At 53.3% G+C, this 21,148-nt stretch overlaps 1 protein-coding gene across 3 annotated transcripts in view; it reads right to left on the bottom strand.

The window, feature by feature from the left end:
* PPP2R2B (protein phosphatase 2 regulatory subunit Bbeta) overlaps positions 1-21,148 on the bottom strand; it is a 67,046-nt gene that overhangs the window by 2,955 nt on the left and 42,943 nt on the right. For all 3 annotated transcript variants that reach the window (XM_032125320.1, XM_032125321.1, XM_032125322.1), the window contains 6 exons: positions 12,578-12,675; positions 11,117-11,282; positions 9,666-9,778; positions 3,532-3,709; positions 2,111-2,275; positions 146-315 (listed from right to left, as the gene is read on the bottom strand). In XM_032125320.1, the coding sequence (XP_031981211.1) occupies positions 146-315; positions 2,111-2,275; positions 3,532-3,709; positions 9,666-9,778; positions 11,117-11,282; positions 12,578-12,675 (890 nt within the window). The remainder of the gene's footprint in view (positions 1-145; positions 316-2,110; positions 2,276-3,531; positions 3,710-9,665; positions 9,779-11,116; positions 11,283-12,577; positions 12,676-21,148) is intronic.

Raw genomic sequence — 21,148 nt, 5'->3', positions numbered from 1 at the left:
TGTTTGCTTTCCACCATCTACCGGCATTAAAGCTCCCACACATCAGGTGCATACCCACCGCTCCTACCACTGGCCCAGAGTGTGGCTCAAGAAGGAACTCAGTGGGTGCCCCACTGCTGCATGCACCTGGCTGTGCCACACTCACCTGGTAGGTCTCAATGGGCCGGTTCTCCATGTTCAAGTCCCACACCTTGACAGTGAGGTAGTCCCGGGTCATGATGTACCTTCCACTGTGGCTGAATTTGACATCAGAGATTGAGGAGATGATCTCAGAAAAAAATGACCGGTTACTTGGGTCTTCAGGCTCTTCAAAAACTGTGCAGAAGTAAACAACAAGCCCCAGTATCAGCTGAGGCAGCAGCTCCCTGATCTCAGCCAGGCACCTGCCACCCTGTCCCAGCACCACAGGAAGCTTCTGGGAGGGAGCACTCACACAGTGCCATACCCAGCACCCACCTGTGCTTAGGTTTATCAACCCCTCACCAAGCCCTGGGGCTCCAGTATAGTGGGAAAAATTTATATGGGCACTTCAGACATTATCTCTACAATGCAGAAAAGGCACTGCCCACAGCAGGACCCAGAGCTGCAGCCGTTCATCACTGGCAGAAACCTGGAGGCTTTTTCAATAGAAAAAGTGATAGCAACAAAAAAAATAAAGACCTCAGGCAGCCAGAAAGCGGCTGAACCCAGGATGTGTCTCTGTTGCTCTTAACAGGTCAGTCATGAGGCACTGGTCTCCTTGTGAGGGCTCCATCACTGGGTGCCTCTGGGAATGGGCAGCAAGGCCATGGCCACCTGCTCCACTGTGGGATGTGTGGACTCTTCTGGGTCCTTGCACTGGCAGCAGCAGGGGCTCTGCTGGCACTGGGGTCCCAGCACACAGGCAGTGCCATGACCAGGGTCCCAGCACGCAGACACAGAGGAGATGCCAGGGTGGGGGTCACAGCCCACACACAGCTGGTGCTGCTCAGTCCCTGAGTGCGTCTGTGAACCAAAGCCAGTGGCCGGGCAGGGCAGGAGCTTGGGGCAACTATTTTTGCTTTGGGCTGAAGGCTTTTGTGTGGCTTTGCTCCTGCTGCAGAAGCAGATCTGGGCTGCTGAGCTCATGGAAAGGATTTCTGAGCACTAATTCTCTCTTACACAACAAACCTACTTTCTCTGGCACTGAGCGGGTGCTGCCCTGCCCGTACCAGCTGCCTCTGCCAGCTCCCTCCTTCCTTCCTTCCTTCCCAGCTCCCTCTCCAAGGGGAGCAGACTGAACCCTGAGATGGCCTGAAAGGCTGCACTGTCTGTGGGATGATCCTGCTGCTCAGGGGCTGCTGGCCTTTCTGCCTCGTGCCCGTGGATCAGCAGCGTGGCTGGGGTTCATCCAAAGGCAGCACTGTCAGACACGTACAGGGAGGACGGACTGTGGTAGGGACACTCCTGCAATGTCAGAGGGTGAAGCTGCAGCTCTCCGTTACCTGACCACAGCAGCTTATGTCTACCCAAAGCTGAAGATGCTTTCAGCAAAAAACAACCGTCCAGCAGCACTGCAGCACCGCAGACAGCAGGGCAAGGAGGAAGAGGAGCAGGTCCTGGGGGAAGTGGGCTGTGCCTTGAGCCTGCAGTTCAGGAGCTTGGCAGGTACAATCACAAGTGGCTCTTCAAAAAAACAAGTGGAAAGCCCAAAGCTTTTTGCTATGAGGAAATAACTGCAGAACCCCAACAGGGCTTTTCCTCACTTTTCCATATCCTTTCCAAACAGGATTGCTTTTGCTAGCATTATCAGCTGCTTCTGTAATCCCACATCATTGCCTCTGAGTCTGTCTCCAGCACTGACAGCTCAGCAGTGGCTGCACATCGACATCCGCACGACCCCTTGGACCCAAAATATCACTGTGGTGGTTTTAACCTGCTCCCCCAAAGGTGTGGGGCCAAGACTCAGGGGAAGGTGCTCCTCTCGGGGACAGGCAGAGGTGTGTGAGGGTCAGTGGCCATGGGGACCGCAGCCTGGCACACCAGGGGGAGAAGGGGACAAGGTACTAGGGCAGACCCAAGCCCAGGCAGGTCTCCATACTCCCTTTTTTGTTCTTTTTTAACCCAGGGGGCCCGTGGCGGCCACACTCACACTTGGCGTGGCGGTCGCAGAGGGCAGCGGTGCGCATGTCGCACAGGCGGATGGTGCCCTTGCTGCTGCTGTACACGAAGGTGTTGCAGTGGTGCGGGTGGAACTCAGCAGCCGTGATCACCTCTGTCAGCTCCTCCATGTTGGCCGGCTTGATGTCCACGATGTCTGGCAGGGCTGGTCAAGGAGCCCATACAGCCCAGCCCAGACCCTGCGCCCCTCCTGCTGATGTCTCTGGGCACCAGGGCTTCCCCTCACCCCCTGCAAACCGTGTGTCCTGGGCAGGCACCACCACCGTGCGCAAAACCGCAGCACGGAGCGGGACCAGCTCACAGCAGCACAGGGGAAAGCCAACATTCCGCATGTCTTCTGCTAAGCTGGGAACCCCAGCTCTGGTACCACAGCTGGAAGACCCTCTGCGGGGCATGAGACCTGATCTGCCCACCCACCCCAGGCCTCAGTAAATGCCTTTTAGTGCAACATTGTGGCATGGTGAGTAACCACACTGAAAACAGCAACGGTAGCAAAGCCCAGGGCACAACAACCAACAGAAAACTCCCAAGTCCCTCGAGTCATGTGAATTCCCTGCGGTTTGACACAGATTTAGTGCTCCTCACCCTCATCATTGAAAATAAGCAGGCACCACAGCCCTACTCTCCTGCAGCCACTCAGAGCTCCCACAACCACATGCCTGTGACTGCCAAAATCCTCCCCATCTGCCTAAACAATGCCCCAGGGATTTCTCAACAGGAAACACCATATAAATATCACCAATGATTTGTGCCCTGTGTTATTATTTCCGATGTGGCTGTTACAAGGCTGACTGTCACAACCTCATTTGTAGAGTGGTGACTGGCAGCCTGTCACCCGCTGCAGGGTGTAATGGGGCCGCACCATTAGTGCTTCCATCTCCCCTAAGGCATCTGTCTCCTCCATCACCTGCACATCCCCCTCCCTCTCCCTGCCCCACCAGACCCTGCAGGCAAATTCAGAAATGTGTCACCCACACATCGGGTGACAGCAGCAGTGGTGGCAATGCCAGCTGAGCCCTGTGCCGTGGAGGGAGTGGCTCCATGTGACTGCTGGATGCATCTCTGGACACAGCCTGGCATCCCACCAGGAGCACAGGCAGAGATGAGAGGGCAGTGCCTTGATAATGACCCGTGGGACTGGGGACCTCCAGCACTCTGCAGTCAGGTGCCCAGCAGACAGCATTATTTCGTACTCCTGAACCCCTGCCAGCCTTGCCAGAGGGGGAAGCTCCTGTACCGAGGCACCACAACCGGGTGGGGGGCTAAGCCAGCTGCTGCACTGCCCGCTCTGTCCCCATCCCCATGGGCATGGACACGGCCCTGCCGCTTCCCTTGGGAAGCACCTCACTGGGACCCACGGCCGTCCCCAGAACCACACACACCAAAGGATACTAAAACTTTGATTTGTGATTTCGAAATTCCACAGGTTTATCCTCAGGTCATCCGCTGACATGTAGGTCTCATAGTCGCTGTTGACGGAGATGGAGTTGATGTGGTAGGTGTGTGCGTTGGCGAACACCCTCCGCGGAGTGGCCTCCACCATCAGGTCCATGGGCCGAAGCACGGGCACCTGTGGGATGAGGAGTAGAGCGTCGGCACCCAGGGACGGGGTCCAGCACCTGGCATGGGGGGATGCCCTCACAGGGTCTCACAGAGCTCTGGCTGCCGGTGCTTCTACCCACCCACTCCTAACAGGCTCTCTCCAGGGAAACCTAATGCCTTCCCAAGTCTATGACAGGAGGACAAGCAGACCCAAAAGCCATCTAATTTTGAGAGAGGCTCCAGGATGGTTAGAGCACAGTGAAGCAGTAAGAGCCCAGTAGGTTCTGATCTTGCTGCAGCAACTGTTCTAGCTTTGAAACAAAAAAACAACCAAAAAACCTCTTTGCCTTATTTTGTCACTGTTAGCCAGGATCTGAAATTCCTGGAGCATTTCTGACATTAATAGATTTTTTGAGAGAGCCAAGTAAGCACATTTTTTCTTTAAACTTTTTTGCATTTGCCTCATAGCAAAGTGATGGAGGTAAGAGATGAGAAGGGACAGAGCGAGGAACACACAGGCAGGGACAGAAGGAAGGACCAGGAACAGAGCTGTGGGTGTTTGCCTTTAGACAGATCAGCATAACCAATCGGGGATGGGGAAATGCAGTGGGGACCATGTGTGTGAAGAGTGGGGTCGGTAACAACTTTGGACACAGTGCTCTGAAGGCAACTTAATACACCAGGAATGTGTCAGTCCATGCTCCTGCTTGCCAGTGAGCTGCTCCCTCCAGCTACTTCATTACTTGTATTATCTGTGTGCTGCCTGAAGAGATTTCCCACGGCCGCAGAGGTGGGGATGGGAGTGACAGCCAGCTCGAGTGACACGAGAGCACTGGTGCTGCCAGCTCAGAGCCTGAGCCTAATGTGACGAGCCTGCCCGCTAATTCCACCTGACACAGCCAATGATGCATCGTTTGCGCTGACAGTTCTGCTCAGCCAGCTGGGGACTGGGGACAGCAGCTCGCGCCTCGCTCGGGGACCACAGGGACTGGCTGTCAGTCCGACCGTCGGAACACGATGGCTGTGCAAAAAGAAAGGGCTCAGTGACTACGCTGGGCCTGGCTGGGCATGGAAACAAGCACAGCAAGGGCTGGGGCAGGGGATTCTGCTCAGCGAGATGACCCTGCCCAGCACAGCTCGCGGTCAGACCCTGGGCTAGTTCCTGTCCCCAGTCTGGGCAATCCGGGCTGACAGCAGCACCGTGGAGCTTGCAGCTCCCGGTGCCCCAGCACGATTCCCTACTCACTCCTACAAGGCAGTCACTCACAACCACTGAGCTATGACAAACTCTTAAATCGAGAACATCCTCCACACATTACTTCAGAGCCAAATCCCGAGGAGACTTTTTTATGTCTGGGACTTGGCCCATCACCAGGTAAAACACCACAAGAGGGACAAACCTGGTTATCCATGAATGGGTTTATAAAGCAGGGATTTTTATCTGCTCCAGTGGCAAGAATCTGCACTAAAATATGGAAACCAGCCTGCCCACATGCTGCAAGCTTCTGCTTAAGGGTATCGGCAATGAGGATTTAACCCTGAAAACACTGAAACTTTGAGGCAGGAGCAGTCAGGAATTTTCTGGGAGCAGATGGTGAGCTTGTTCCCCAATAGCAGCATGGGGATCCTGCAGCACAGGGGACCCTGGCTCGGGACAGCCAAGGGGAGCAGCTGCCCAGCCAGGCCTCAGCCATAGTGGAGACACCAACAAATGGCGCAATGTGACAGCAGCTGGAACTGGGTCCTGTGTTTTTTTGAAGCAGGCACAGGCCAAGTCAGCATCTGCCCAACCCACCCAGCTCAACCAGCAGTGCCACAGCAATCCTGAACAGCAGAGACCTCCTTGCACATCCCTGCTCCAGCTCCAGAGCCCACCTCAGGGCAGGCTCTGGTGTCACACACACCCATTATTAAATGATAACTCAGTGTAACAAAGCGCATCAAGTACACAAAAAGACTGTCAAAGAAAATGAAACATCAATAAATTCAAGTACTTTCTGTTTTCAGGAAGGGGGGCAATGCCAGTCACTTTTCATTTAAAACAAAGTGAGGCTTAATTTTGATTCCTGCTTTTAGCAGGTACCCCCGGCAGAAGACATCCCACTCACTCCGAGCACACATGACACTTGATTCCTCTCCCTGTGTCTGGTGAAGGCTCCCCCTATCCTGAATTAATGAGACACTAACCCTTTCTTGAGCTGTAAAACTCATTTTCTCGATGGCTGGGGTGGAGAGAGATGGCATGTCCCAGCCCCTTCCCACCACTGCCACTGCGTGTCCTCCTGCCACCTCCAGTCCTGAGTGAAGGTCCACAGTGCAGGGGACATGGTGTCAGTAAGTGCCCCCACCCCCATCAGGCTTCCCCTCATTGTCTGTCAAGTTGGCTGTCACCAACTGCTCCCTGCAGAAAAGCTCTACGTGGCCGAGCTGTCCATGTCATTCACAGTGCCATGACGGATGTGGCCTGTGGAATCACAGAGATTCAGTGTTTCTCAGGAATGCCTCACCTTCTGCCCAGAAGTGCCACATGGCAGCAGCATCAGCAAAACACAGGTCAATCCATGGGGGAAAGGACCAAGGACTCAGCTCCTGGGATGGCACAGCCACAAACCTCCCAAAGCCCATGGCCCACACATGCCAGGTTTGAGCTGCCCCTTACTGGAGGTCAGGTGGGGACATGGAACTCCCATACAGCCCTACAGCAGGATGGGACCCAACCACCGGCACGCAAGGTGAAAACAATGATGGGGAATCCTCACAGGATACACCAGAGGCCAGAAAGTCCCAAAGGGTGTGAATATGACAGGGCTGACTGCACTGGGACCACTCACACATTTCTGTGCAGTGGAGAGGAAGATTTTGCTGCCAGTTACCTCCATGGAAACCCTCTGGGCACGATGGACTGCACTGGACTTACGCTGAAATCCCAACCTGAGCCAGAGCAGTGGCCATAAGAAATCCCAATAAATAATCCATTAGGTGTCTACCAATCCCCACCTTGCCAGGGTGACCAGCTGCAGCCACAGCTCTGTGGTTACCTGACAGGTGTGGCAGAACCGGCTGCAGGCAGCTTACCCTGCGACCTGCTCATGGGTACCACTGCGCTCGCCTTGACCAGCCAGGCTCTGAACTGGCACATGGGGAGAGCTTTCCTCGCTCCTGCATCCACAGCAGGACACGCATCCCCCTCTGGTGAGAGCTGAACCGCGGCAGCGCCGGGCCAGCACAGCAGCAGCGCCGGGCCAGTGCAGTGGGCGACCGCGCAGCCCCGCTCCCCCAGCCCAGTCCCCTGCTCCCCACCAGCATGGCCAGTGCTCAGCGCGCTCTGCAGCCTCGCACAGGATTTGGCCAAGTGGGATTAGTCAAGATGAAGCTCGGATTGACCCCAGCCCTGAGTCTCCAAGAAGGAAACTGTAATCCGGTCCCTGGCAAATCAGGGAGCAGAGCAAGCACTCAGGGATAAATCCAGTGAGTTTTCCACCTGCCCCAGCAGCTGAGCTCCTCCAGCAGCTGAGCTCCTCCAGGCACACTCCCCAGCATTTGTTTCCTACCTACATAAGGTACATTCTGTGACTGCCCAATGCCACCTCAAGATTAGTATTTTGCAGAGGAAATGAGCACCAAGCACGATTTTCATGACAGACTGACAACTTCACACTGCTCACATTTTGTCACATTTGACCTGCCCTGTGACATACAAAAGGGACCTTCCTGCAGGAGGACAAAGCCGCTGCCTCACTGCTTGTCCATGCAGCTGACGGAGCTGTTGCTTCCATCTCTTGTCCCTGCCTTGTCACTGAAATGCTCTGGCAGAACATATACAAGGAAAAGAGGCAAATCTCTTTGCTGAGGCAGAAAGGCAGCAGCAGCACAGCAGACCTCCTCCGAGGTATCTCCCATCACAGCCACTCTGGGGCTGCTGTCAGGGGAATCAGATGCAATGGGGCACAGCACAGCCTCCCTGGGAAACTGTGCACAGGGGCCAAGAAATCTGAGTGCCTCAGCAAAATGGGAGATACAAACCAGGATTTATGATGGAATTTGCTGGAATTGAGAAAGTGAAGTGGCAGGTCTTAAGAGAGGGCTCTGTGACAGCTACAAACACGAAGAAGCATGCACACAACGGCCCTGCCCACTGCACCCTCCCACAGCACCCGGTGCCCACTGGCTCCATGGCAGGGCGCGCCTGGGGTGTCACCCCAGACTGACCCGTGCTGTGAAGGACCAAAGCAAACACGTCCTCTCTCTGAAAAGGTTTAAGCCCTGGATATTACTTGTGTTAATGATCTCCTACATACGTCCCATGGCACAGGTACAGCGAGTGGTACTCGGGGGCACACCGAGGCTGTTACACAAGGTCACAGGGCTGCAGCTATTAGACTGGGGGCAAGTCAAATCAGCAGAGCTCTTCTAACGACAGTAAACACCTTGCTACACAGCCTGAGCAGAGTTAAATATTCCTTTTGCACTATGTGGGTTAGAAATTCCTCAGAGGATGATGCTCATCAAGTGCATTTAAACCATTAAGCCAAATGGGTGAGAAATTATGGCAGCAAGGTGCATTTAAAACCCTTTTTCACTTGTCTGTGGTTGAAAATTAAACCATGGATGGATGTGGCTTTAATTTAAAGCACAACCATCACAGGACAATTACACATCAGATTTACACCAAGCTGCAGCAAAATGGTTACAGCTATGTAAATATCTGTCTAAGTAAAATCATCAAAACATTTGATCAAATGGGGCTGGTGGAAGAATCCTCAATCTTCTGTCCTCAGGGACCACAGGCACTGCACAGCAGATACCAATGAGCATAACACTGAGCACTTAGAGCGTGTTTAACCTCCCAGTGCCCTGCGCCTCTGCTGGGCTGCTCGCCAGGAGCAGGAATGGCAGCACCTGATCCCAGTGCAGTGGCAAACACTGAACAGCAGCTGACTCCTCCAGCCACACAGCACTGAGCTGCTACCAGGAGTGGATGGGCTGAGAGTAAAACAAAGGCTGAAACTTTCAAGGCAGTGAGTAGACTCCAACTGTGTCCAGTTCTCTGATTTTTTAGTACGAATTTCTACAGGGGGGAAAGAAACCCCAGGGCCTTCCCGGTGTGTTTGACTAGAGAAGGACGCACTACCTGGGATAACACCCTTAACACTGCTGCATTTCCAAATCCTCCCTCCCAGCCTGCTGAGGGCTGACAGCCCCAGCTCTGACAGCCAGATGCCAAGCAAACCTCTCCAACGGGCTGTCAGGTAACAGCATGTTAGGCTGGATATGCTGCCTGAAACGTTAACAGCAGATACATATCTACATGAAATAAATGGTCTCCTGCTCCATAAAGAAAAATGCTGCCAGTCACCAGGAGCAACCCTGTACAGTAACAAGAATTAACCTCCTGCCCAGGGTTCTCAACGGCTTCATGCACAATGGAACTGGGACCCACCAAGTGAGGCAAGGACAATCATAGTAACAATTTCATATGTATAAATATAAAACGCACAAGTACTCAAAATGCAAATTCTGACAGGGTGTTAATAAATTACAAGCTGGTCTGGTCTGATTAGTGTCATGACCAAGAGGAAAACTCATTTGGATGAAGTACTTCTGCTCCTACAGCAGCAGCTGCATGTGGGAATGCTCCAAGAAGGGAGAGCTTCTGCCCTGCCTCCTCACTGGGATGGGCACAGCCCGTGGGGCAGCACAGCACACTGTGGCACTGGGGTACCAGACACGAGACAATGCGGCGCTGGCAGCACGTCTGCCCAGCATCAGCCCAGCCCGGGCATCCACGGCAGCTCCCCAATCCTCTCCCATGCCCATGCACCAGTCATAGCACCGGCCTCTGCCACAAGGATGCCCTCTGACACCAACTGACCACGGCAGGATGGCATTTCAGGTCCCATGGCACACAGGTGACACCAGCAGCAATGTTCATCCAAGTCCTGCAGGGAACGGCTCCTCAGCCGCCATGGTCCCCCCACACTCACCCGCAGCATGGTGATCATGGAGGGGTCTCGGAGACGGCCATCCTCATCCTTGAGGTTGTATCCCTCCGGTCTCTTGTCCCGCTCGCTGACCTTCCATAGCTTCACAGTCTTATCTGAGTGAGGAGAGAGGAGAGCATCATGGTGGCTGCTCCCTGAGCCACCCGCTGATGGACATGCCAAGGCCACACCGGCTGGAAAAATCTCCTGTGTCCCCCAATGCCATGTGCTGGAAGTGGTGATAGATGTACCTGTCCCCACAGCAAGCTGCTGCTGCACAGCCCTGCAGAGGAGCAAAGATGTGCAGGGCACACTGGCCTTGGACATGCCCCAAAAGACATGACAGGGTGTCTGTAGCTCACCCAGAGTCATGCTGACATTCCCCTTCCAGAACTGTGCAGAGCCCAGCACTCAGCAGGACTGAAGGCAGCTCCCACCCCCCGCAGCTCTCTGTCTCCTCCCAGCACCCCACCCCCCTGTGCCACAGAGCCCCGGAGAAAGAACACCAGGAACACGTGGGGTTATTCTGAATAATGGTGTTTTCTTCGCTCCCTCCTGGCAGGGACTCCATCCATAGTTTATCATCACTTCCACCAGGTTTCATACAAAACCCCATCATCCATCTTCATTTTTTCTCTTACACAGCAACTCCAAAGCAGTGCCAATTAATTTTGTTTTTATTAACATGCTCTATTGAGGGGGGGTTCAATACGAAATGTTAGTGTAACAGTAAGAACAAAAAGAAACAGCATAACCCGGGAGTACTTCCAAACTAATTGTTTTGATAACCTGCCTGCATATGGAGCACCCCCCAAATGGAAGGGTAATATCCCTGTTAATCAAAAAACTATTTAAAAACTCAATTAACAGAACATTATGCTGTATAATTAATCTTCATTGCATTTCAATGATTCTCCCCCAAATGAGTTTAGTAAGTCTTTGAATTTTATTACAATGATCAATAGAGTCAATTCTATAACACAAAGTAAGTTGGTTATGGAAGATAATTAGACCCCTCCTTTTCCCCTGAAGTAATTAAGTCACATCCATCTTAAGGTCCCATTCATCCCAAGTAATATTCCTAGATCCTCATGATATTTATCAGAACATAACATGGAACTGCTGAGCTGAACACAACTGCAAATTGAACCAAAACACCTGCAGTTTATATTAAAAAAAAAACAAAACCAAAAAACTACCAGGATCCTGAGAATAAAAAATTTAAGTTGTTGGCAGGGAAGAAGCCTCCCTCTCTCCCTTGAAGGAAAGGGCTGCCAAGAAATACACCTGGTGCACAGGGATTGAGCTCTGCCAGACCAATTCCCCCAAGACACCTGTGTTACCCTGCAGGGAGGGTTTCCAACAAATATTCCCCAAAGAAACACCACAGAGCAGACTATGCCTGGTGGTGGGAGCCCAGGGGCCTGGAGCAGTGGGGCGGCATTGCCACGTACCATTGGTGGAGAGCAGGAAATACGCCGCGTTCTGCTGCGGCAGCCATCGTATCTTATTGATCTTCTCCTCAATCTCCAGGCTCTTCAGGTAATCGAACTCTGGCTCGTGGCTCTGGAAGGTGCTGTAGACATTGTACTCTCCCCTGCGGTGGGGCTGGTTCTTGCTCTGCGGAGGGACAGGGAGGAGCTGAAGGTGTTGGCACCTGGCTCAGGGCCCTCTGGGGTTTGTGATGGTGAGTGCAGGGCTGAACGCCCAGGCACAGCCTCTTCTGACAATACTCCTGGTGTGCTCGGTGGGAATGGAGTAGGAATAGAGACGAAATGGAGAGGGAATGGAGTGGAAACAGAATGGGAATGAGAGGGAATGAAGCAGAAACAGTGAGAATGGAGAGGGAATGGAACGGGAACACAGTGGGAATGGAGAAGAAATGGAGAGGGAATGGAGTAGAAACAGAGAGGGAATGTAGCAGGAAAGGATCCCACCCCACTGTCTGTCCCTGGTGAACAGCTGGGACTGAGTGCCAGCTCCTGCCAGGTGCTGAACTCAGCCACAGAAGAGCTGCTGGCAGCAGCTACAGGTACATCCACCCAGCCTTGGTTTGGGTGGATGGGTGGAGCCCCACACATCCCTTGAGCAGGAGCTACGTGGATACATTTGGAGCAATGCTGGAGGCTTAAAGTTCAAGAAAAGCAGTAGAAAAATGAAATGAGAGGAAAAGGAGAAATGAAATAGTGCTGGAAAGGCTGATGAAGTGTATATACACGTGATGGTTAACTACTGAGTTCTCTTCAGCATATGTAGAAATATTTTTAAAGCTTTAACCATCATCGAACTGTGACACATCTCATGCCCAGGTGTGATGCATCCCTTCCAGCGCAGCTGAGGGCAGGTGCACAGTCCCGCTGACTCAGGCCAGGCCAGAGCAGCTAACTGGGACAGCTTCGGAAATGGCGAGGACCATCCCAGGTGGCAAGAGCTGGTACAGCTCCCCCAGCCAGGCTGGCCGGCTGCCCACCAGCGCAGGGCCATGTGGAGGGCTGAGGGCCAAACACACGCTTCTCTGGCAGGCACAACTTTCAGCTTCCAGCAAAGCATTTGCTAGCATTTCCTGGGCAAAGTTTTGGAAGGGAAATGTAATTGTTGTATCCACCTACACTTTCCAGAATTTTGGTGGTATGAGGGGCTCTTGGGGTGGTGTCATCCCCGAGACGGGCACTTGCCACACACTCAGATGTGCTGCCTGATCCCTGTTACACTTGGAGCAGAAGAATGCAGAAAATGCGATGTTTGGAAGGTGTTTGCCAGGAGAAAATCTGGCCCTGCTGATGTTAATAGTTGCTTTTCAGCTCGTAGTGTGCCAGGAGAGCCCTGAGCTTAAGAGTGACGCAGGCGGATTAGGGAACAGCAGGACACTTCACTTAAAAGGATAAAATGGGCATTTTGCATTCACTGGCACTTACCTCCTGCTCACGCTGAAATATTACAACGCGGCCCCCCTTGTCCCCTGTTGCCAGTAACTCTCCAGTGTGGTTGAACTCAACTGTGGAGATGATGTCAGCTGGTAAAAAGAAGACAAAGACAATTTAAGTAACTGCAGCCTGACTTCCACAGGCATCCAGAAAGCACCATTCTCCATACAGCTACGTGCCTCGTCGGTGCTCTGTACCCTGTGGCAACTCCATAAATCCCTGGTTTTCTATTGTCTCTAACACTAAACAGGCCTGGCATTTCAGAACTATGTGACCATGAGCCCAGACCTGCCTGGTGTTCCTGCCCCCCTGCCCTGGCCTGTGCCCTAACACCGGTCCCAGTGGGATTTCCAGGCACTGTGCCTGTGCTAAATGCAGCCTGAGGACCACTGTCAGCAGCAGGGGCACAGGGCTGGGCAGTACAGTATGGCATGGCACAGCATGGCACAGCATGGCACTGCACACTCCCTTCGTGCCTTGGGGAGTTGCCTGCACCACTTGGGGTGACACGATCAATTCCTGGGACCTGGGGATGGCTTGGTGCCAGTGGTGCCCCCAGCACCTCATCTCAGCACCTGGCTGATGGGCAGATCTTGCTCCCACCCGGCCCTTGTGTCACCTCCTGCCTGGGGTGGTGGTTTGCCTTCACCCTCAGAGGAGAGGGCACAGACAAATTAAGGCCCCTTCGTCCTCTCTCTCTGAGCTCCCCAGGCAGAACAGCTCAGGTGACCACATCTACATTTCTGCCTTCCTCTGCCCATTGCTGAATCTCCCATTGCCTGCCAACGTAAATTAAAATGATGCCTTTCAGCCCTCCATCAGCTGAAAAGCCACTGCACTTGCACCACTCCCCTTCCCCACAAACCAGGGTGCCATCTCCAGGGTTCTCAGTGGCAGGAGAAGCCAGGGGACACACAGGGACCTGTAACTGCAAACGCTTTAATCTGCAGTGTTTACCCTTGAGGCAACGCAGGCAGGAGCTGCTAATGATTGGATTTATTTGGCCTATTTTTAGAAGAATGTCAGAGGTTAATTCCATGGCAATTACTGCCCAACTGGTGCTCACCCACTGCCTGGGGAGCCACACTCCACCAGCACAAAGCTGGGGAACTGGAAGAATGACTGCAGCCTTGGAGCCTCAGCACTGGGAGCAGGATGGATTCTGCGATGAACAGCACTTGGCCGTAGCAGCTGCCGGCTCACTCCTGCCATTTGCATTCCCTGCCCTTCTCACTCCTGCAGCACCAGGACTGACAGGGTTGCGGCCCAGGGCTGCAGCCTCAGGAGCTCCGGGAAGGGGCAGACCCCGGCGCTGCACACGCAGGCCATGGCACTGCCCGGGCTGCGGGCACCTCGGAGCCCTCCGAGCACTGCTGTGCTTCTTCCTGGCTCGGAGCTCTGGTGTGTACCCGCAGAGAAAGCCTCGGAAACACATAACTTGAGTTGCCCCTCTTCCTCCCCATGAGTTTTATCCCTCCCTGTATCCCTAGATACAGACTAGAAAGTTACCTCAGCAAATGAGAAAAGACAAAATGCAGCGATTGTCCCAGGCTCCTGGTGCAGCTCAGAACACCACTGAGGGTCTGTCTTCCAGGACACCAGCCTAGACAGCACGCACACCCCGTGCTGTGGCATCTCCCAGACAGGGCACCTCAGAGCCCCCTCACACAGCCACGGGCTCCCCCAAAACTACACCTCTGTGCCCCGGACAGCATCTCAGCTGAGCAAGAGACTCCAGGCGGATTTGAGAGTCAGAACAGACAACCCATCCTGGCAGTTGTGCGGCACTCACCAAAACACACACCACTGTTCACCACACACACCAGTGCTCACAGGCATACATGGCTAGACTGGCTGGCACTGAGCTGGAGAGCTCCAAGGCAAAACACTTCATTCCTTCACATGGAACCCGTATGCCTTGTGGACATCATGGCTGGTACACAGTGCCAGGAAGGGTTTAACCATCTGCTGCCAACACTCAGGAAGGCTGAGGAGTGCTGCAAAGGGGCTGAGCTCCACTCTGGCTCACACCAGTGGGGTGGTCTGCAGCCGGGCGTGGGCAGCACCCAGCAGAGATGTCAGTCTTTTGGAGCTGAAGTTATGGAATGGATTCTGAACTTCTTCAGATCACCTGCTCTTCTCTCTTGTTTGGGTCTGAACAATTGCTTAAGTATCATTCCCATTTAGCAAGGTTCCACAACCACCACATTCAGAAAATTCCTCCCAAGGGGCAGGACAGGCATTTTTAACACCTGTTAGAGGCTGGGGAGGGACACTGGGACAGAGCAAATTCCATCCGTGCTGCTGGAACCTGTCCACCTCACTACAGCCTGTGACAGTCCTGCAGAAGCAGAACGCAAGCTGCAATTTCATGGAATGGCCGTTGGGTGTGACACACACGAGAACAAACACATCCCTGGGAAGCTAAACCAAAGCAGCCTCCCGTTCCCACGGGGAACTGCAACCACAGCTGCTGACAGGAGCCAGAGCAAGCACTTCAAGCACTGAAATTCTATGTTTGGCACCAGCTCTGGCTCAGCAGCTCCAGCTCAGCCCTGGCTCACACAGAGGTTTTCATTCCTGCAGCAGGTGCCCCCCACCCTGGAGAGCATCGCTGCGGTATCATGGGCTGAGCCTGGTGTCACCGAGGTGTCATGGGGATAATGCACGGGGAACAGGCTTGGAACAGCTGCTCCAGCAGCAGCTGAGGGACTCAGTGGCTATGGCCAGGCAGTGCTAATGTGCACCTCATAATGAGACATGCTGCTTCCTTCTAAAATTACTCAGTTGAAAATGTACCTGTTTTGCTCTATTTAATCCTCTCCATCACCAGCTGCCAGTTTTAGGTCATTCCCTTTTCAATGAATTAAAAATAACTTTGTGTGCTGCAGTGAGCCATTTTTTAGACATGATCTAATGCATCACTCTGTGAGCAGGGCTGTGGTCTGAGACACCAGGGCCAGGCACCACAGAGACCTTTATGCCACCCCAGCCCAGCCACCCATTTACACTGCACCCAGAGAAGGGGGTTTCAGGTCCACAGATCCTCCCAGACCTTCTGTTTACTCATGCCCATCATCAGGACTTCAGACAAGGATAACAATAGAGCCTGGCTAACAACACCTTTCATATGTTAAAAAAAAATGCCCTAAATATTAAAAAAACCTCTTCTGAGCAGAAGTATCCAACCCAAGCCCAAATCCACTGCAGCTGACAGAAGCGTCATTCCCCCAGCACCCATGGTCTGGGCACTGGCTCTTTTCTCTGGTGTCTCCGGGCAGTAACAGCAGCCTGGCACAGAAGAACATCCAGAGGGGAAATGGAGGAGTCCCATGGAGGTAACAGTTCAGGAGAACAGAGTGGCACCAGCTCCTTTCCAAAGGTGTCTCTGAACAAACCAGAGGTCAGTCACGGCTGCTGCACACCCCACCTGCTGCCCTCGAGAGACACGACAGGGTGGTTATTAATGGAAATGCACATGTATTCATGCTGAGATGATCAATAATTTATGCCCATTTCTTCTAAGGTTCCTTCAGCAAGGAACCTTGTGACAACAGAAAGGAAAAAACCTTCCCTATTTTTTGTTTTTTCATTTCCTTCATCACCTCCTACATGCTCAGTGCCCCAATGCGGGAATTTAAAGCAAACAGTTTCCATGGAGACCCAGCCCGCCATCCTCCCTCCCCTCCCATCCTCCCTTCCCTCAGCATCTCTGTGCCTTCACGCTCTCATGCTAAAAATATCGAAGATGGGATTTGATTTCCGCCGTAGAGATACAGTTTTATCAGAAAAATGGGAAATTTACAACACACCCCCCTCCCCCTCTCCCAGCGTGGAGGAAGGCATGTTCTCTGCCAGGAACAGGGAATGAATCTGTTATTAAAAAGAAAGAAGATAAACTAGGGAAGCTGCAGTCAGTGCTGAGACCTGGATCCCTGGAGCAGCCTGATGGGCAGCCCCTGGAGCCTCCCAGGCACATCATCCCTGTTCCCAGAGCATCCCAGGCATCTTGTCCTTGCTCCCAGAGCATCCCAGGCACCTCATCCCTGCTCCTGGCACATCCCATCTGCTCCAGCTTCAGCAGCATCTCCATGCAAGAGGGCCCTGGTACTGCCTGTCCTGGTGGGGAAGCCACAGGACACCACACGTGTCCCAACACCTGTGCCAGGAGCATGTGGCCCTGATGCACACAGGATGACACCCCTGGTCCAGCCTGTGAGGCCCAGGCCACAGCAGTACAGCCACTCCATGGTGGCAGAGACATCCCTGGACTCAAACCCACTGGGCAGAGGGATGCCCCCCAGCCCTCCCAGGGGCTCTGCCTCCTGCCTGCTTTCACAGTGGAACATGCCTCCTTTGGGGTAAGAAGTGAGAGGAAGGTCTGTGACCACACAGAATCATGGAATTATTTATGTTGGAAAAGCCCTCTAAAACTGAGTCCAACCATTCCCCCAGCACTGTCAAGGTCACCACTAACCCATGTCCCCAAGTGCCACATCTACACATCTGTTACATCCCTTCAAGGATGGTGACTCCCTCACTGCAGCCTGTGCCAGGGCTGGTCAGCCCTTTCAGGGAAGGAATTTTTCCTAATATCCAACCTAAACTTCCCCTAGTGCAACCTGAAGCCATTTCCTCTTGTCCTGCCCCTTGCTCCCTGGGAGCAGAGCCCAAACCCCACCTGGCTGAGCCCTCTCTGGGAGCTGTGGAGAGCCAGAAGATCCCCCCTGAGCCTCCTTTTCTCCAGGCTGAGCCCCTTCCCCAGCTCCCTCAGCTGCTCCTCATCATACCTGTGCTCCAGACCTTCCCATAGCTCTGTTGCTCACTCTCCCACACCCACACCCAGGCCCAGGAGCTGTCCTGATGACACCATCAAGACGATTCCTTCCCCAGGTAGAACTCTGCCCTACTTGGGCAGCCCCTGACCCCCTGCCCTTGACTCGCTGCTGTGCCCCTGCCCGCTCAGCTCTGCCCACCGGGGCTGGTGCCAGGGGACAGGAGGGTTGTGAGGGGTCTCGGGACCACGGCTCTGGACGCCCTGCTCTCTTTATCATGTGTATAAATCACTCAGTGGACAGCACCACACACAAAGCCTCCAACTGCAGATGATAATAAATTGGGAAGCACCATAAATAACAGCAAACCAGGCTGCCAAAGAAAGGATTTAGATCATTCAAATCCCAGGCTATGAGTTGCCAAATCGACTTTAATACTGATAAGTGTGGGATAATAACTCACCACAACCGTGTCCCTCCTCTCCCCACCAGAGCCCTGAAGAGAGTGATGGATGCAGGGGTTTGCCAAGGAGACGGAGATGTGGCCCCCGACGGGGAGCACAACCAAGCCACAGCACAATGCCCACTCCCTGACTGCTGCTTGGCCACAAGGGAGAAAGCAAGTGGGACACCAACAGGTCCTGTTATTTGAGAACAAAACCTACATCTGAAACCCCTCAGGTGGATAAAGAAAGTACAAAGAGGTAATGAAAAATTAAGAGGCTTATGAAGGGAATGTCTGGTAACGTGAGAGCCAGAGCACAAACCCACCCATAGATCCCCTGTGGAAGTCTCAGTGCACCCCACAATCTCTGCCTCCTACCACACCATGGCAGGAGATGGACCCCGAGCTCAGAAAGGGGTTTTGAGAAGGATACAAACTTAAGAATTACAACTGAATAACGCAGCACAACCTTCAGCCTCTCAAGGAGGATTCCCAGGTCTGACCCTCAGTGACAGGCTGTGGGTGTTGCTTTGCTCAGGAAATGGTGAGACTCTACATTTCACTGTTTAAAAGAGAGCCCTTTGGTCACCCTTTCTGTCTGCCTCTCTTAAAACAAACAAAAAAAGAGACAGCGAAGTGTTTACTCTGAAAGGCACACACTGTCAGTCATGAGGAATTCATGTCCATGGCAGGGCTTTACATGCAGTTTTATGGGAGCTGCGGACTTACCAATGCTCATGCCTGGACACTGCAAGGCACCCTGAAGGAACCAGGACCTTCTCTCTGCTCTGTCAGGTCGGATTTAACCCAGCACAGCCAGCAGCTGCAGCAGAGCCGGACCCCCAGCCCCCACCCCAACAGGCAGAGCAAGAGGCTCATTCAAAGACTCAAATGCAACTTTCTTCCCTCCCATGAAAAAGTGTAAGTGAGGAACTAAATCAGGGGGGACTCCAGGGCCCCTCAGGTACAAAAAGGGCAGGCTAAAGAGGAAGAAAGTCTGTGCAAGGCCATGGAGCTGAAGGGGACAAGGAAACGGCACCAAAGTCCCACCAGAACAGGGCAAGGTACAATGGGCAGGGTAGTGTGTGGAGCCTGGACTATCAATCCTGCCCCAAACTGTGTGGTCCACGGCACGGGGGTATAAAGTGGGAGGGCAGAGGACAGCAGAGGTTAAACTGCAATCTAATGGTATGCAAAATCACATGTGATTGATCAGCATTGATTATTCCCTGCTGAGGTGAATGATAGCCTGGGAAACAAATCAATTCCACTGCATTAAGCCCCGTAAGGATCTGGAGCATCAGCAAAATGCCCTGAAACACCATTGCTTGCTGACACCACCAAGTGAAGCACAGCACACCAAGGCACGGCACAGCATGGCACGGCACGGCACAGCACAGGGTGGCACGGCACAGCACAGCATGGCATGGCACGGCACAGCACAGCACAGCATGGCACGGCACAGCATGGCACGGCACGGCATAGTATGGCATGGCACCTACACCTGCCCGACCCCTTCGTCCCACGCAGGCCAGGGCTGTGGTAAAGGAGGGAGGAGAGGCTTTGTAGAAAAGCGCCATGCCCGAACAGCTCCAAGGCTGGGGGAAAGCCCATCCCTCTGCCCATCATGAGCCTTGCTTCCTGCAGGGATCGGGCTAGAGTCACGGCTCAGATGGGACCTCCCAGCAGCTTCTGGCAGGGCTGGACACACTGCTGAGCTCTGCTGTCTGGGTACAGTTCCTCACCACGATGACATGATGCTGCACAGCTAGCAGCAGCTGCTCCTCTTCCCCAAAACAGAATAACTCGCCTAAATTTAACTGCTAAAAATACTGGCACACTCCAAATTTCTCTGCCCTTGTTACAGCAAAGAGTAATTTCGTGCTACCCAACCTAGACAAAAACTCCCATCTGGCAGCAACCCCCATGCCACTGCAGCATCCCCCACCAACGCACCCATTTCAGAATGCAAGCGTGCAAGAACGTGAATTCACATCACTCCACCATCCTGGCCAGGTGTAACTACTGGAACTGCTGGAAAGGAGAGTTCAGGAGGAAATAACATCATGGAAGGGTTCGGCACAGACACTCATGGGGAGCAGAGGCTCTCACAGCCCCAGGTACCCAGGGCAAGGACATGAGAAGAGTGGGACAAGTGCTCCTCCAGAGCCCAATGCACCAGCAGAGACCATGCAGCCTCGGGATGTGATACGTGGGGTCATCAACAGGAGCAGAGTAATAAAACAGAAAAGAAGTGAAGGACAGCTTTCAGGCAGAACCATAACTTAGCCCATCTGAGGAGGTGAACAGAGCGAAGCAGAGCAGTAGAGCTGCCTTTGGCCTGGCTGCCCTGGCCCCTGGCCTGACCCAGCACCCATGCCTGCCCACCAGCCCTGGCTGGTCCTGGATATGCATGCAACACAGAACTCTTCTGTCTGCATCAAGATGCACAACACATTAGCTCTTGGATTAATGGCAATTTTTAATTGGTCAGGCTATGAACACCTTATTGACTGTTACACTTCACACCTGTGGTGGCAGAACAGCACATAAATCAAGACAATTAGCCTGGGACCCAAGAATCTCTACCAGTGCAAATAACCCTCACTTTGTGAGGAAAACCAACAGCTGCTCTAGGGTGTCCCAGAACACCCTGCTGCCAGGAGACACAGGGCAGCCCCACCAGTCAGAGGGAGGTGAGAGAGCTCGAGGAAAGGAAACACAACCCCAGCCCTGGTAAGCACAAACCATGCTCTTCAGAGCGCAGCAACTTCTTTTAAGAAATCACAGAATATTCTGAGTTGGAAGGGACCTGCAAGGATCATTGAGTCCATCACTTAAGTGACTGTCCCAGGTGGGGATTGAACCCACAAGCTTGGCGTTATTTGCACCATGGTCTAACCAGCAGAGGTAACCTTAGGGGCTTAAATGCAAACTGATTGAGAATTGGGCAGTTACTGAATCCACAGTTTCCTGAATGATTTTTTTTTCTCTATTTACTATTCTTTTCTACATTACTCATCTTGCATACGCACACACGAACATCAGGGCAGCCCTCCATGACTCACCAGTGTTCCCACTGCTGGCGGCTCAGAGGACAACGCTGGGGCGGTGACTCAGGCTGGCAGCAGCCTGCCCTCTGCACCCACTGCCAATGCCCACAGCCCGCGCCTCCCCCAGCCCTGCACTCCGCCTGGTTACCGCTCTCTCTGCATGTGCTGTGCTGCGGAGCTGGCTCACAATGCCAGAGCATTCCAGGCACCTCATCTGACTGCTCTGTGCCTTGGCTCACTGCAGGATTTACGCTGCGATCCCTTTGCCAAGAGGCTTAGCAGCACAGCA

Source organism: Corvus moneduloides, chromosome 15 (assembly GCF_009650955.1).
Source record: "Corvus moneduloides isolate bCorMon1 chromosome 15, bCorMon1.pri, whole genome shotgun sequence".
Taxonomy (NCBI): Eukaryota; Metazoa; Chordata; class Aves; order Passeriformes; family Corvidae; genus Corvus; species Corvus moneduloides.
This window is presented reverse-complemented; position numbering and strand designations above follow the sequence as displayed.